The sequence below is a fragment of the Pezoporus flaviventris genome, unplaced genomic scaffold (assembly GCF_033815535.1).
Source record: "Pezoporus flaviventris isolate CSIRO_AGI_PZ_B2104156 unplaced genomic scaffold, CSIRO_AGI_Pfla_v1 ptg000005l, whole genome shotgun sequence".
NCBI lineage: Eukaryota > Metazoa > Chordata > Aves > Psittaciformes > Psittacidae > Pezoporus > Pezoporus flaviventris.
Window position 1 is genome coordinate 19,712,189 of NW_026892553.1, and position 13,397 is coordinate 19,725,585.

Consider the following 13,397-nt stretch of genomic DNA (forward strand, 5'->3'; position numbering starts at 1 on the left):
TCTTCAGGCATCAGTGTGTATTCCAGGGGAGACTTTCAGGCAGCCTTTAAGAACCATGAAGGAAAGGTGGATTGTAGGTAGCTAAAACATGTTGTTCACAGGTCACATGCTGGCAGTGTTTTGTAGTTTCACATTGCTGGGGTTATTGTAGCCAGGGTATTGATGGTACCAAGTATCGCCCACGTCATTGCCCACGCCATAACTTCATGCCCACCATGTAGCACTGTACCCACTTCTCTCCTTCTCCCAGTCTCCATTTTCCCACTTGGAATCTCCATCCTTCACCTGTGTCCTCCCAAAGCTCTGTTTAACGTACTCTCTCCTTACTTAATCCCTCTCACTGTGCTCATTTGCACTGTTTCTCCAACTCAGCAATTTGTGATTTCCTCATTTCCATCTTTCACCTCATTCTGTTCCACAGCACAACTCTCCCACAGCCACATCCCCTTTTCCCTGCCTCATTACTCTTTGAGGGTGACCTTGACAGTCCCCACATCACTTGTATTCCCCATTAAAGTTACTTGGCTGTGGGAAAACCTGGTCAGACAGTGGCCTGATGTGTTGGAAAATTGGAGCATGTGAAGCAGATGTTTTTGAGCTCTCAGCCACATTTTGGGTATTGTTGACTTTTCCCTTTAAGGATACAGTGATACAGAACATTTATAGAATCATAGAATAGTTAGGGTTGGAAAGGACCTTAAGATCATCCAGTTCCAACCCCCCTGCCATGGGCAGGGACACCACCTCACATTAAACCATGTCAGCCAAGGCTCTGTCCATCCTGCCCTTGAACACCGCCAGGGATGGAGTATTCACAACTTCCCTGTGTACCCCATTCCAGTGCCTCACCACCCTTACAGTAAAGAACTTCTTCCTTATATCCAATCTGTTTAAGTTTTAACCCATCACCCCTTGTCCTATCACTACAGTCCCTAGTGAAGAGTCTCTCCCCAGCATCCTTATAGGCCCCCTAAATTTGAAGCTTTTTGCTGTCTGTAGTGGCAAGGACATAACAAAATAACTCCACAATAATAAGCAGCAAACCCCACATAGTTTGGCAATGTAGTCACATTCTGCAGGTGGCTTTTGTGTTAGCACAGCAAATGTATGTGTGAGTGGATTTCCATTCCGAGCTGGGTGTTCTGTTGGATGCTGTCACTGGAATTGCCCTTTGGGCACTCACCAGCCACTGGGAGAGCTGTTCCAGGCTGCAGAGTGCTCCTGCTGAAGTACTTCACCAGGAGAACTGGGCAGCATTCAAAGCGTGGTGTTGCGTTTGGTGAGCGGTGGCAGCAAGAAGTGACACTTGTGCAGCAGATCCTAGTTTTCCAGTGAATCAGACTGATCATCGTTGTTAGAAATTGAGCAAAAGAAGGGTTTAGGGATTTATCCTCTTGATCTTTGCAGGAGATGGCAACTCTGCAGCATCTCACAGAAAGGTGTCATTACTGACCATGAGGTATCATAGCGTGAGCAGTGGGAAAGGTGGCTTTCCCCTTCTACTTTCATAAAAACCAAGGAATTTTGTCTCCATTTTTTCCAATATAAATAATATTGAAAAATCCTGAAAATATTTTAAATGTAATCTTGTGGATCAGAAGGGACCTCAAACTCATCCAGTCCCAACCCCTGCCACGGGCAGGGACACTTTACGCTAGAGCAGCTTGCTCCAAGCCCCTGTGTCCAACCTGCCCTTGCACACTGCCAGGGATGGGGCAGCCACAGCTTCTCTGGGCACCCTGTGCCAGCGCCTCAGCACCCTCACAGGGAAGAGCTTCTGCCTAAGAGCTCATCACCCTTACAGGGAAGAATTTTCTAGTATTCCTTAATATTCTAAGAGAATAATTAATCCAGCCACTTAAGAAAGTTGAAATAATGAAAAATCCTCACTTTTCTATCTTAACTATTTCTGTACCTAGTGCTCTGGAAAAAGAATTGCTGTTTCCCAGGAGAAAATGAAAGCTTCTAGGAATTCGGTGCTAGTAGAGACCCTGAAGATCCGCTGTGCGTAAGAGACGAACGTATATTGTAATTTTTATTACAGAAAAATACTAGAAAATAAGAATCTGGAAGCACAACATTTTGCTGCTTGGAATGGAATTGTAAATGCCATCCCGATCCCCAAATGCAGCCAAAAACTAGAATTTTGGGTCTTGTAATGAACGTTATGCTGGATTTCTGACAGCAGCATGGGAGCTCATGTTACTGATTAAAACCCCAGCACGTTCTTCAGCGGCACAACAGAACGCTAGGGAAGGCTGTGCGACTTCAGCTGAAGAGCGAGAGCCTAACCCTGAGCAGGGTCCCAAAGGCTTTTCCCCGCAGCTCTGTCGAGGCAGAGCCCGGGACGGACCCAGCTAAGATCGGAGCAGCGTTATGACCACCCTGGGATTCGAACCCGCGTCCCCTGGAGACCACGCCCCCGTGTCGGTCTCCTAGCACCCCCTGTACCGTTTCAAACGGGCGCCCCGCCCGTTACAGCCGTTCCGCGCGTGCTCTGCCGCTCTCAGGAGCGCGCACGCAGCCGGCGCTGGCGGGATGGCGGCCTATAGGGCATGCGCAGTACCGCGGTGCGGTCGCGGGACGCATGCGCTGTGTAAGGCGGGGAAGTGCTGCCTCCGCCCGGCTTCCAGCGCATGCGCGCTGGGCGGCAGCGGGCGCGTGGAGGGGAGTGCGGCCCGGGGCGCTCCGAGGCCTGAGGCGGCCGCACCGGAGGGAGCAGCGGGAGCGCGTCCGTGTGGCGGCGGCAGCGGGTGGGGGAAGGCGCCGTCCCCCGGGCCTCCCCCGGCATGGGGCGCTGCTGGGGCCGCCCCCCTCGCCGGGCGCGGCGCGCCCCCGGCCTGTGCCTGCGGCGCCGCCCGCGAGGCCTGTAGGGGCCGGGGGCAGCGGCGGCATGAGGAGCCGCTGCGGCCGCCGGCAGTGAATGGGCATCGCGGCGGAGCGGGAGCAGTCGGAGCCGGAGGCGCGGCCCCCGCGATGGCTCAGGAGAAAATGGAGCTGGACCTGGAGCTGCCGCCGGGGAGCGCCGCGGCCCCGAGCGACGGGGGCGGCCTGAGGAGATCCAACAGCGCCCCGCTCATCCACGGGCTCAGGTGAGCGCGGCCCGGCCCGGCCCGGCAGCCTCGGAGCAGGTTGTCCCGCGGGGCCCAGCCGTGGAGCGATACAGGCCGACCCGTAGTCAGGGTGCCCCTTGCTCTCCGGCGCTCGGCGCAGACTGGTGCGCGGTGGAGGCGTCACGTCCCCGGTTTCGGGTCGGGGTGGCGGGTGGCTGCGGAAGGGCAGCAGCGGATCCCCGCGGGCTGCGGGGGAAGGTGGCTGCTAGGCGCCGTCAGTGAAAGCGAAGCTTCTGCCGACGTGAAATGGGTGTTTTCGGGCGCTGGGCAGCTGTAAGTGAAACACCCCTTAGGAAGCTACTCACGAAAGTTTATGTTCCATCCCCAGTGACAACTCGCAGGTTTTTCAGCCTTACGTGCTGCGAACTCGCAGGAACAGCACAACAGTTACGAGCCGTCACAGCATGGTGAGGAATCTTAAGCATGTTTGATTTACACCTAACAAGAAGTAATTGAGCCAGAGAAATGAAGTTAAACTTGATTTGTATTTGCACTGTGCATCCCAGCAACCTTTCAGGCTACAGAATATGCGGGTTTTTCTAGCTGTAACTGCAACCTGCAATGAAATAATGCTGGTGTATTGTTTACCTGTATGTCCCCAAGAAGGCAACAGCAGCTGAAGCTGTGTGTGCTTCTGCTTAAAGTTAACTTGGACCTGACCATGGGTTGGAAGAGAAAACTGTTGTCACAGTTAAAAGTCTTTCAGTTTGTTGTAAAAATGAAACAGGGGATCGAATCTTCACTGGCCTGTTTGTTTGGCATTGGAAAGGGTGATCACCACGTGTCAGAAAATCTTTTAAAGAAGAGTAATTTGCTGAGTGAAGTTCTGCTTTCTGTTCTTTAAGTCTGACGGTAACAGTCCTGCTGTTTAACCTGTCAAAGGCGGTGCATTTCTCTTTGTTCCATCATATCAACCCAGGGACCTAAATGCTCTTCTTCTACTGAGCATTTTCTTTCTCATTTTGAGGCTCATGAAGATAAAGTCCTGCAGGCTTTGAGAAAAGCAATACTTAAATTCCTGAAATAGGATTCTCTTCTGTGTCTTGTTATGAGATTTCTTAGAAATAAGAGTAACATTTTGGCACTCAAATCAGAAGGTGTTACAGAGGACAAATGGGCATCCTCGGTGGGGACTGTTGGCCCATTTGTATGTGATGGTGGCCAAAGTTCCAGAGGAATGTGTAAAACTGGAGAATTGCAACAGTCAAGTTTTAGGGAGTGTTGTTCAAACCTGAGCTGAAACACTGGGATTTCTCCTTTATAATAGCCAGCTCCTTGAGTAAGTTAGTACAGGAGTTTGTCATCTTGTTCTGGGCAGCAGGGAATTATATAATGTTCATAGGTTCACTTAAAAAATCTCTCAGTTGTCTCATGGTAGTTTATGTATTCGAGATGCTGAGCAGTATCTGCATGCAAGCCTGAGCTCTGTGCCACTTGCTGAGTGATAGAATGAATTTGTAAGTCGTAAAACAAGTCTTCTCTCTTGAAGGCCAGTATTTTCTTTTTGCAACATGATTTGAGTCATCCACGTGTAGTACAGCTCGTTTTTAATTCCCTAAGATTGCAGGTGGTGGTGAATAGGATGTGTGCAAGGTGCTGAGATGTGATTTAATCATTGTGGCTGTCCCTTTTTTTCCTCAGTTGTTGTCATCATCTCCTATTCGCATTCCTAGTAGCCGACTTCATCAGATCAGAAGGGTGAGTGTAGGTTTTATCTGTGTATTTAGTAGCAGAATGAAAAACATTATATAATAATGAAGTACTTAATGGGAGTTTCTTTCCTGTTGAGTTCCTCAAGCACTAGAGAAAACCCAGTCTTTTTTTTTACGATTCAGTTCCAACAAGGAAACATCCTTGCAAGGTTTATTGTTGCCATGTTTAAGCTACCTTGCATTTTTGATGTATTGTTTCATTTAAGAGAAACTGAGCTGGGCTGGTAGCTCTCTTTTCTTTCTGGAGTGGTCCTGCTGTTTGCATTTCATAATTCTAATGGCAAGTGCTATTCCAACTACCTGTGACAAAGCAAATGTTATGGGGAAACTGAGGATGTTTTATCTCCTGCAGGAGGAGGGAGTGGATTTAATGAACCGAGAAACAGCACATGAAAGGTGGGTGTTATTCAAACAAGATGATAAAATAGCCAGAGTTATCCTCTTTGTAGCTACTGATGGGGTTTTTTGTATTCTAGGGAAGTGCAGACAGCAATGCAGATAAGCCAGTCATGGGAGGAAAGCTTGAGCCTGGTAATCTTTTTATAGATGTTTCCTATTTAATTCTACTACTACACTCAACTGAAGAATTTAAGGGAAAGAGAGACATTAACTGTGAAAGTAATTGAAGAAGAACTTAAGTTCATCTGCTTTAGCTTTTGTGCATTTGGCCCAATGACTTCCCCACTAGAAGGTTGTGCCTTGGATTCTAAGGTAGCGTCCTGTGACAGTGTTAAGTCTGAAACCTTGTGTTTACAGAGCGACAATGACTTGGACAAGTCTGAGAAATCTTCCTCCCCTAAGAGAATAGACTTCATTCCAGTTTCGCCTGCACCTTCACCTACAAGAGGAATAGGAAAGGTAGGAAAAGTGAAATACCAAACTGAAAGAACACTTCAGAGTTTTAGCCCAAGGTGAACTGTGAGGACTGTGTAACTTCACAAACTGATAGTTTTCAAGAAACCAAACAACGAAAAAACAAACCCACGTTTTACTTGTTTGTAGGAATCAGATCTTTACCAGCTTAGAGCTTGCAGAGTTTCAGGAGTGTCCCAGTTCTGCCACACTGAATGTTTGCAGTTGCTGCTGTCTGTGTGATGTTGGGATAGGTCAGGATTCTGGTTCTAGGGAAGATGGAAGAGGTCATCATAGCAATCAGATTTGGACGTGATATCTTCAGCTGCCTAGGTGGGAGCTGCTGGGGAAGAAGCATCAACACTGGAATATATCGTGTAGAGTAAGAGTGTAGGCAAAGACTAGAAGCTGGAGATCTGTGTGGTGAGGAGGATGAGTATATCTGTCAGTTATGGGAAGGAAGGCATAAATCACTGAGAAGGAGGACTCCGGTGTGCAGAACTTGCACTGAAGACTGATGGGAGATGCTGGAGAAAGGGAATATATGTATATTAAATAAACTGCTTTTTCCAGTGAGGACTGGAAAACTGAAATGCAGCACAGAGAAACTGGGAACTGTGTTTATAGATGGGCTGATTGACCCTGTTTTCACCCTCTTTTGTGATTCTGCTTTTGTACTGCTGTATTTTATTACATGCCTCAACTAGTGTTGTTGATGGTGTGTGCATGGAGCATCATATTAGTGCTGAGTAAATGTGTTCCTAGTGTAACCCTGATGCTAACAGCCTCTCCTGTACCTTTGGAATCACGACTGTAAAGCAGTAGTAGGTAACTTGCCAGAAAACCATTTTTGTGTTTAGCTGTGGGCATTCATGGGCTCAGCTCAAATGAGCTGCAGAACCACAGAGCTCTGTTCTGTCTGGAATACTGTGTTAAGTTTTCAGGTCAGATGTATTTTGAGTCAACTCAGCCTGTTTGTTTAACAAGTCCCTTGAAAGAAGCAAGTCCTGAGTACTGTAGTGCTGCTTCTAAATGTAACAGGAAGACCAGAAACAACTCTCTTATTTAGAAAACAGCTTCTGTTTCCATTTCAGATTTCCTGTGGGTTTAAATTTTAAGTTAATCTCAGTGGGCTTGCTTTAGGCAGTCTGTTTTTGCAAGTTAAGGTTTTAATGCCTCTAAGGTTATGTATGATCATCTCTGCCGTATGCTGTTACCAGCTTTTCTTTAACTGGGGATGTTTTGTTTGGAGGGTGGGGTGAAACAGCTGAATATTTCAAAGGGAATTCTGAAGTACCTTCATGTGATGTTCTCTGCAGCAATGTTTTTCACCATCATTGCAAATGTTTGTGAGCAGCAATGGGTTACCTCCAAGTCCTATTCCCAGTCCAACAAGGCGATTCACCAAGTAAGTAACATCTGCAAGGAGCAGGTATACATTGGCTTAAATTCCAAGGCTGGCATGAAGATTAGCTAAAGCTGATGTTAAGGCATTGAAAGTGATTTCAGTTTTGCAATAGCTGAAGTATTGCCATGTAAGAATGCTCTGGAAGTTCAGCCTTTACAAGTAGTAGCTTTTCTCCTATAGAAGCCTGAGTTAACTTCAGCCTAGACTTGGTAACTTGTGGGGACATTCCTGGGTACTTCAAATGAACTTTAACTTTTCCAGCGTATTGATTTTGTATATTAAATGCAGTTTAGAAATGGACATGATTGACATGAGGATGTGAGGCACTAAGGAAAGGAGAAAGCCCTGGAAAATGTACTATAATTTTGTGTGGCAGATAATCTGCTCTAATAGCAAGCACTCTCTTTGTTATCTATGTATTTAGACTCCCTAAGCATTCCAGTTGTGCAGGAATAGCTTTAAAGAACATTTCATGGTGCTGTGGTTGTGTTGATTTGATGCTAGGTGTGGTGGAACAGGCCTGACTGAGTGTTGGTATTCTCTCTATAGCAGGAGGAGTCAAAGTCCTATTAACTGTATCAGGCCCAGTGTTCTTGGCCCCATTAAAAGAAAAGGTATGTGTATTTAAAGTATTAGATGTTTTATCTGATCCCTATTGGGATGTAGTTTTGCAGCTGGATGCATTTCTTTTTTCCATGGGTTTTTTGTTCTGTAAATACAATGCACTTGTATCCATGGTGAACTGGAATTTGCCAATTGTAACTTCAAAATACAGTGGAAAATAGGTAGTTTAAAACACAAGAATGAAAACCTTTAAAAACAACAATTACTTAAAAGAGGCAAACTTTTATTACACATCGAATGCAATGTTATGAATATTCCTAAGCCCTCCCTGACATTCCTAAGAGTACCACTGTACAGTGCACACCCTCCAGTTCATCTTAGGAATGTTGCTTATCATGCACTATCTGCTAAACTTAGTACTGAATGTTTGTTTTCACTCTGAAAGTTCAGAAGGTGAGTGTTTAGAGAAGTGGAATAGATCAGTGCTTTCCTCCTGGAGGGGGAAAACTGCATTCTTTCCTGGAAGTATTCCATGTTAAGGATATTTAAATTGCAGCCCAGAACAAGTCTCCGTAGTAGAACTGGGAGATTGAGATGTTTACAAGCGTGCCTCTAGCCATGCTTATTCTTTCTGCATTTTAACTTGGGTATTCTTAACTGCATAAAAAGCATCTCCCTTTATTTTACAAGACCTGGCCTTCGAGAAAAGGTCCTGGTTAGTGTTGTTTTAGGGCTGCTTGTTCTATCAGATAAAGAATGTTGTCTAATTTACATTGAGTTGACAGGGGAGAGAGGCAAGTTTTCCCATGGATGCCAGTTCTTTCTTTCTGTTATTTTCTATGAATTTTAGAGGCATTAAATATTACTCAGTAAGGAGTAAGTATTTATATTGCATTGCTTTACTTTCAGTGTTTTATGATAGGCTTTACCCAGGTTGTGTTGTATTAAAAGCAGGTAAAGGGCAGGCTTTCCTCACCTATCCGTGTGCTCTTGTGGAGCATCTTTTATGAAGTGGAGATAGGAGTTTGCCTTTTTTACTTGAAATATCAAGGAATTCTCAATGTTACTTAGATTTAAAACATCCAACCCATTTCAATGACCCTCATTTCTTTTCCTAAATACAGAATCCTGTTATTTCAGAATTTTAGCAGTAGCTTTACAGTTCATACTCTATAGATGTGACATGGTGACAAAGCGACACCGTGACACGTGGGAGGACAAAGCAATGTATTGAGGAACATTTCTAGAGGGAATAGGTGCTGGCACACTGTGCAGTGTGTTGGAGCAGATTTGTCTTTGTGAAATTTGAAGTTACTTAAGTTAGTTTTTTGGATATATTATAAATGTGGGGGGGTTTTGCCCATTCAGCTTGATAGAAGCTGTTATTCTTTCCCTTTGAAGAAGGGAATGTACCTCCATGAGCTAAAGAAAGTTTAGGGGGCTTATCAGTCTCTATAAACCAAGTGGTAGTATAATTCTCTTGCATAACATATGTTAATATGTACTTCAGTTTGCTGTACTGCTTAACCTCTGTCAGCTTTTCAAACCGACACCACAACTGTTGTGAAGTGTAGGTAAAAAGCCAGAACATTTCTTTCCATTTCATACGTGTTTGTTGCCAAACTAAAAATGAAAATGTACTGTAGCTGAAAGGGGTGTTTTTAAGCTTCTCATTGGCAAATTCATGATATTTCCAGATGTGTCTGCACAGGGGCTATTCACAAACCTGCGCATTCTCAGGGTAGATTACACTAAACAGATTATATGAATTCTCCTCATCATGTTTAATCTCTTAATATCAGTAGATGATTACAGGTACAAAGATAGTCTGATCCACGATGAGTAAGTGGAAATGCATACACATGCCATTTTGTTTTCTGTTCAGCTTTTCTGTAGCAGTGTACATATGCATCAGAATTTGTTGTCTGCAGGAGTGTGAAACTGTGAGCCAAGCTGCCATTCCTGCTTTCATAATCACTAAGAACTTTAATCTCCCTATTTTGGCTTATGTCAGTCTCTTCATCTCAACTGCTTACTTAAACTTAAGTCACAGTAATTAGTTTGCTTTAGATTATTTTCCCTGATTATAGTCCAGGTAGCAAGTGCCTAGTTTTATGTCACTGAGATTGTTGTAGCCCCTCAGATACTGCTGAAGCATTGGTTAAATTAAGGATGGACTGGATGGTTATACAACAGCGTCAAATGAATGTCTTACCCAAGTGCTTGGCCTGCTGAATGAGAGGATTTGAGTTACAATAGCTTTGCACTGTCATGGGACAATCCTGTCTTTTGCCATAGACAAATGTTAAATGGACAGACATTCCAGAGGCTCAAGTGAGTTTGATTATTTGCACTGTTTTCCTTAGGTGAAATGGAAACTGAAAGTCAGCCAAAGAGACTATTTCAAGGAACAACCAACATGCTTTCTCCAGATGTTACACATCTGACCGATCTCAGTTCATGGTAAACTATTTCATGTGCCCTGAAATGCCGAAACAGGGAGTGTGCATGGATCACAAGTGTTCTTGTTTGTTTTCCAGGGAAAAATACTCTGCATATAGCTTGTGTATGCATGTTACTGGGAACTGCTCCTGTGGTAGTGTGACAGTGTTCCTGCTCCTTTGATCAGATCTTCCTGAGCAGACTCTAACCTAGATTTTGTGTAAAAGCCTTCATGCTGAATCTGATTGTTACAAATCCCTGTTGGTTCATAAACAAAGTTCTTTTTTGAGGATGCTTCATTATTTCACTGTGTTGGAGGTGGTGCTCATATAGTATCCGTGGTATTTTGTGTGAATAGTTACTGCGCTTACATAGTTCATGTTTTTATTCATGGTTTTTAGTGGTACAATCTGGTTTATCAGGATTCATTAAAAGCTCTGAGTTCTCTTTTGTGTCAGAAGTCAGAAAATAAGCATTGTAAAATACCGACTCTATTACTACAATTTTGGTTTACCTACAGACTTGGAACTGCTTAGAGAGATTTTATTTTATGTTGCTTCCAGCATAAATGATAAAAGCATCCATTTATGCCCTCTGGAATCTTGTATCAAGACTTCAAAATCCAACCGCCAGAATTCCTTACAAGGGCAAAACAGGTTTCAAAATGTTGCTCTGAGTAGTGCAACATTAAATAACATAGTAGCTAAGCAATGACATTGTTGCTGCAATGCTGATTAGGTTGTTACTATTCCTTTCTATACTCTTTTAAGGTTTTATTCTCATTCGTTGTCATATCCTTTCTCTGAGTGATTCAAATGAGAGTGATGATTTATTCTGCATGTTAAAAAGAAAAAAGAAATTCTGCTCCTCATTCCCATAAGGAGCATGAATATATCTGTAACATGCTACAGAAAACAAGGAGTCTTCAGGGCTGCCAGTCTTGCAGTAAAGGCTGAGTGGTAGTATAGGTCTCCTACACCTCTACAAGGCGACAGTACACTGGCCTTGTACCCGCAGTCACTGTGCCCCTGTTGCTAAAGAACTTTTCCTTCTTCCCCAGCCTGTCTTCAGATATTCTTGATGGGAGCAGCAGCAGTGTTGGCTCGTCCTCTGACTCGCTGACTAAAGGCAGCATAACCACAGAGTCTCCAGTGACATGCTCCAACTCATGCTCTTCGTTCATTCTGATGGATGATCTCTCACCTAAGTGACTTAATCTGTGTCTGGTTGTGCTGTTTCCTCACTGTACACTCGTACAGAGAAATGAACTCTCATTCTTGAACCATTAACACGAGGATTACTGAAAGAAAACTATTCTTGTTCCTTTAATCCTTGGTGACTTTCCAGTGATTTTGATTTTTTTCCATTTAATGGACGTTGTAGACCATATTAATGTCTGTTTTTGCAAATTTGTGTTTTTCTTTAAACAAGTTGTCTGCTCAGATTATACTAACTTTTTGCTTTCAGGAACTTGCATACACAATTTGATTCCAAGAATAGGTATCTGCCTAGTAGTGTTGCAATTTGTAGGAGAATTACTTCTATTATTATTGTGGTCACTATGTCTAGGGAAAGAATTTGATTTGGAGGGATTTGAAAATGCTGATTTATTCTCTGGCACTTCTACCATTGAGTAAAAATATTCTCCGTGGTGTTTTTTATCTTTAGTCACTAGCTAAAAATTCTTTTATGGAAGGAAGGAAAATCTTTTCTTAGTGCTGCTAGTCGTTTTTCTTACAGTGGGTGTGGAAATCTCCCTCTCTTACATTAAAAACCCACAACAAAATGATTGGCACTTTTGCCACCAGTGAAGAAATAACAGTACTCTACAAATATGATTAAAAAAGCTGCATAGTTCTCTCCCCAGATCCTTTACCCTACAGATTTTATGAAATAAGGTCAATATTCAGCAAGGTTTGGCCAAGGAAAATGAATCCATGCCTCGATCTAAGACATACAGTGCAGATAACAAAGTTATTTAAACTACTGTGTAGGAGAACCATGTTTGGCACCACCGATGTCTCCCGTGGCATTGAGGTCATAGGTATTTTTGTGCCTTAGGGGGGCATTGTTACAAAATGATGGAATGTAAAACCAGAGGGGTGGGTGGGGAAAACCCCTTTATGTACAGCTTCCTATAGGGTGCTCACCAGAACCTGTCCTGGAGGCTGCTTTCCTTAGTGCTGCTCTCCGAGTGCTGTGGGCAGCCCAAGACAGCAGCCGAGGTGATGCCCCCTGCAGCTGCATTTACACCTTCGTTGGTCGTGAGCAGGGCAAACAGCTGAGCAAGGATTCCATTTCTAAGGAAAGACTGAAAAGTTTGGGTTGAACACGAGCTCTGCATATTGCTTGGCTTATGTTTGAGCTCCGAGCAGGCTTGCTACAGTACCTTGGTCAGGCTGAGGTAAGACAAGAGATATTTTACTTTTTAAAGACTTTAACGGGGCAAAATAAATCCGTTTGTAATCTACTGTGTTATGCTATTTATTATTTATAACTATGTAAAAAGTCTGTGGTGATGAATTATAGTATTTTTTTATGATTGAATAAGTTTTTTATGTTCAGTAATTGCTGGCTGGTTTGTATTTAATACGCAACGTTGTCTGCCAGAATCATAAGCTTCCGGTTTTGAATGTTTGTAACATAAATGCTTTTGTTACCTAAAAGTACAACTTCTGATCTTTCTGAAAGAAAATAGTACTGAATTTCAAGGAAGATGATGTGCTTGAAAAGGGAGCACAAGCTCTGGCAATACTGTCTGGCTAAAAAAGGGGAGGGGGACAACCATAGTTATCTGTGTTCTGAAGAAGCCATTAAGTTCCCAGGAGACATGTACATACCAGGTTCTTTTTCCAAGTGTTCCCATTCGATTGTAAGCAATCCCATTGTGGGCCAACAGTGGCACTTTTATTTGTATTCTCCTTTTTCACCTGTGGAGCATTAGTTCCCCACCTTGAATAAATGTGCATATTGTAAAACACTGTCCATTGGTGCCATTTTTAAAGGAGCTCTACAGGAGTAAATGTTCAGTTTGTTTGTATATGCCCAGTGCTATTTCTTGATGTCTTAAATTGCTTAAATATTTTTGTATCCATGCTTGTATCCTCTCTGGTGCTAGCAGAAGGCTGCATTAACATCTGCAGGACATTGGTAAATGGTATCTGTGATAAAATTCAGCCTGGTGCCTGTACCCCAGTTTCATCATAGAGTGCTTTTAATGGGACTGTGGTGTAGAAATCTGAACAGGGGGTGGCAGAAGGGGGAAACCTGTTGCATGCTTTCCTACAAGTGAGAAGAGCACAGCTA

The 13,397-nt window shown here is 43.7% G+C and overlaps 1 protein-coding gene and 1 non-coding gene across 2 annotated transcripts; both read left to right on the plus strand.

The window, feature by feature from the left end:
- Positions 1-2,765: 2,765 nt before the first annotated feature.
- PABIR2 (PABIR family member 2) lies at positions 2,766-13,069 on the plus strand. The gene is made up of 10 exons (XM_061446229.1): positions 2,766-3,092; positions 3,442-3,520; positions 4,755-4,811; positions 5,178-5,221; positions 5,302-5,356; positions 5,582-5,683; positions 6,997-7,085; positions 7,635-7,699; positions 10,016-10,112; positions 11,152-13,069. The coding sequence occupies exons 1-10, from the start codon at positions 2,977-2,979 to the stop codon at positions 11,300-11,302; spliced, it is 855 nt and encodes a 284-aa protein (XP_061302213.1). The 5' UTR covers positions 2,766-2,976; the 3' UTR covers positions 11,303-13,069.
- On the plus strand, positions 10,926-11,072 carry LOC133265646 (small nucleolar RNA U109). The gene has a single exon (XR_009742038.1). It is a non-coding gene; the product is annotated as a small nucleolar RNA U109 (small nucleolar RNA).
- Positions 13,070-13,397: the final 328 nt, after the last annotated feature.

Excerpts from the sequence above, each read along its gene's own strand:
- PABIR2 (XM_061446229.1), top strand. The coding sequence starts at position 2,977 with ATGGCTCAGGAGAAAATGGAGCTGGACCTGGAGCTGCCGCCGGGGAGC. Across the intron at positions 3,521-4,754 it reads TTACGAGCCGTCACAGCATG|TTGTTGTCATCATCTCCTAT; the intron begins GTGAGGAATCTT and ends TTTTTTCCTCAG. Across the intron at positions 5,222-5,301 it reads CGAGAAACAGCACATGAAAG|GGAAGTGCAGACAGCAATGC; the intron begins GTGGGTGTTATT and ends TTTGTATTCTAG.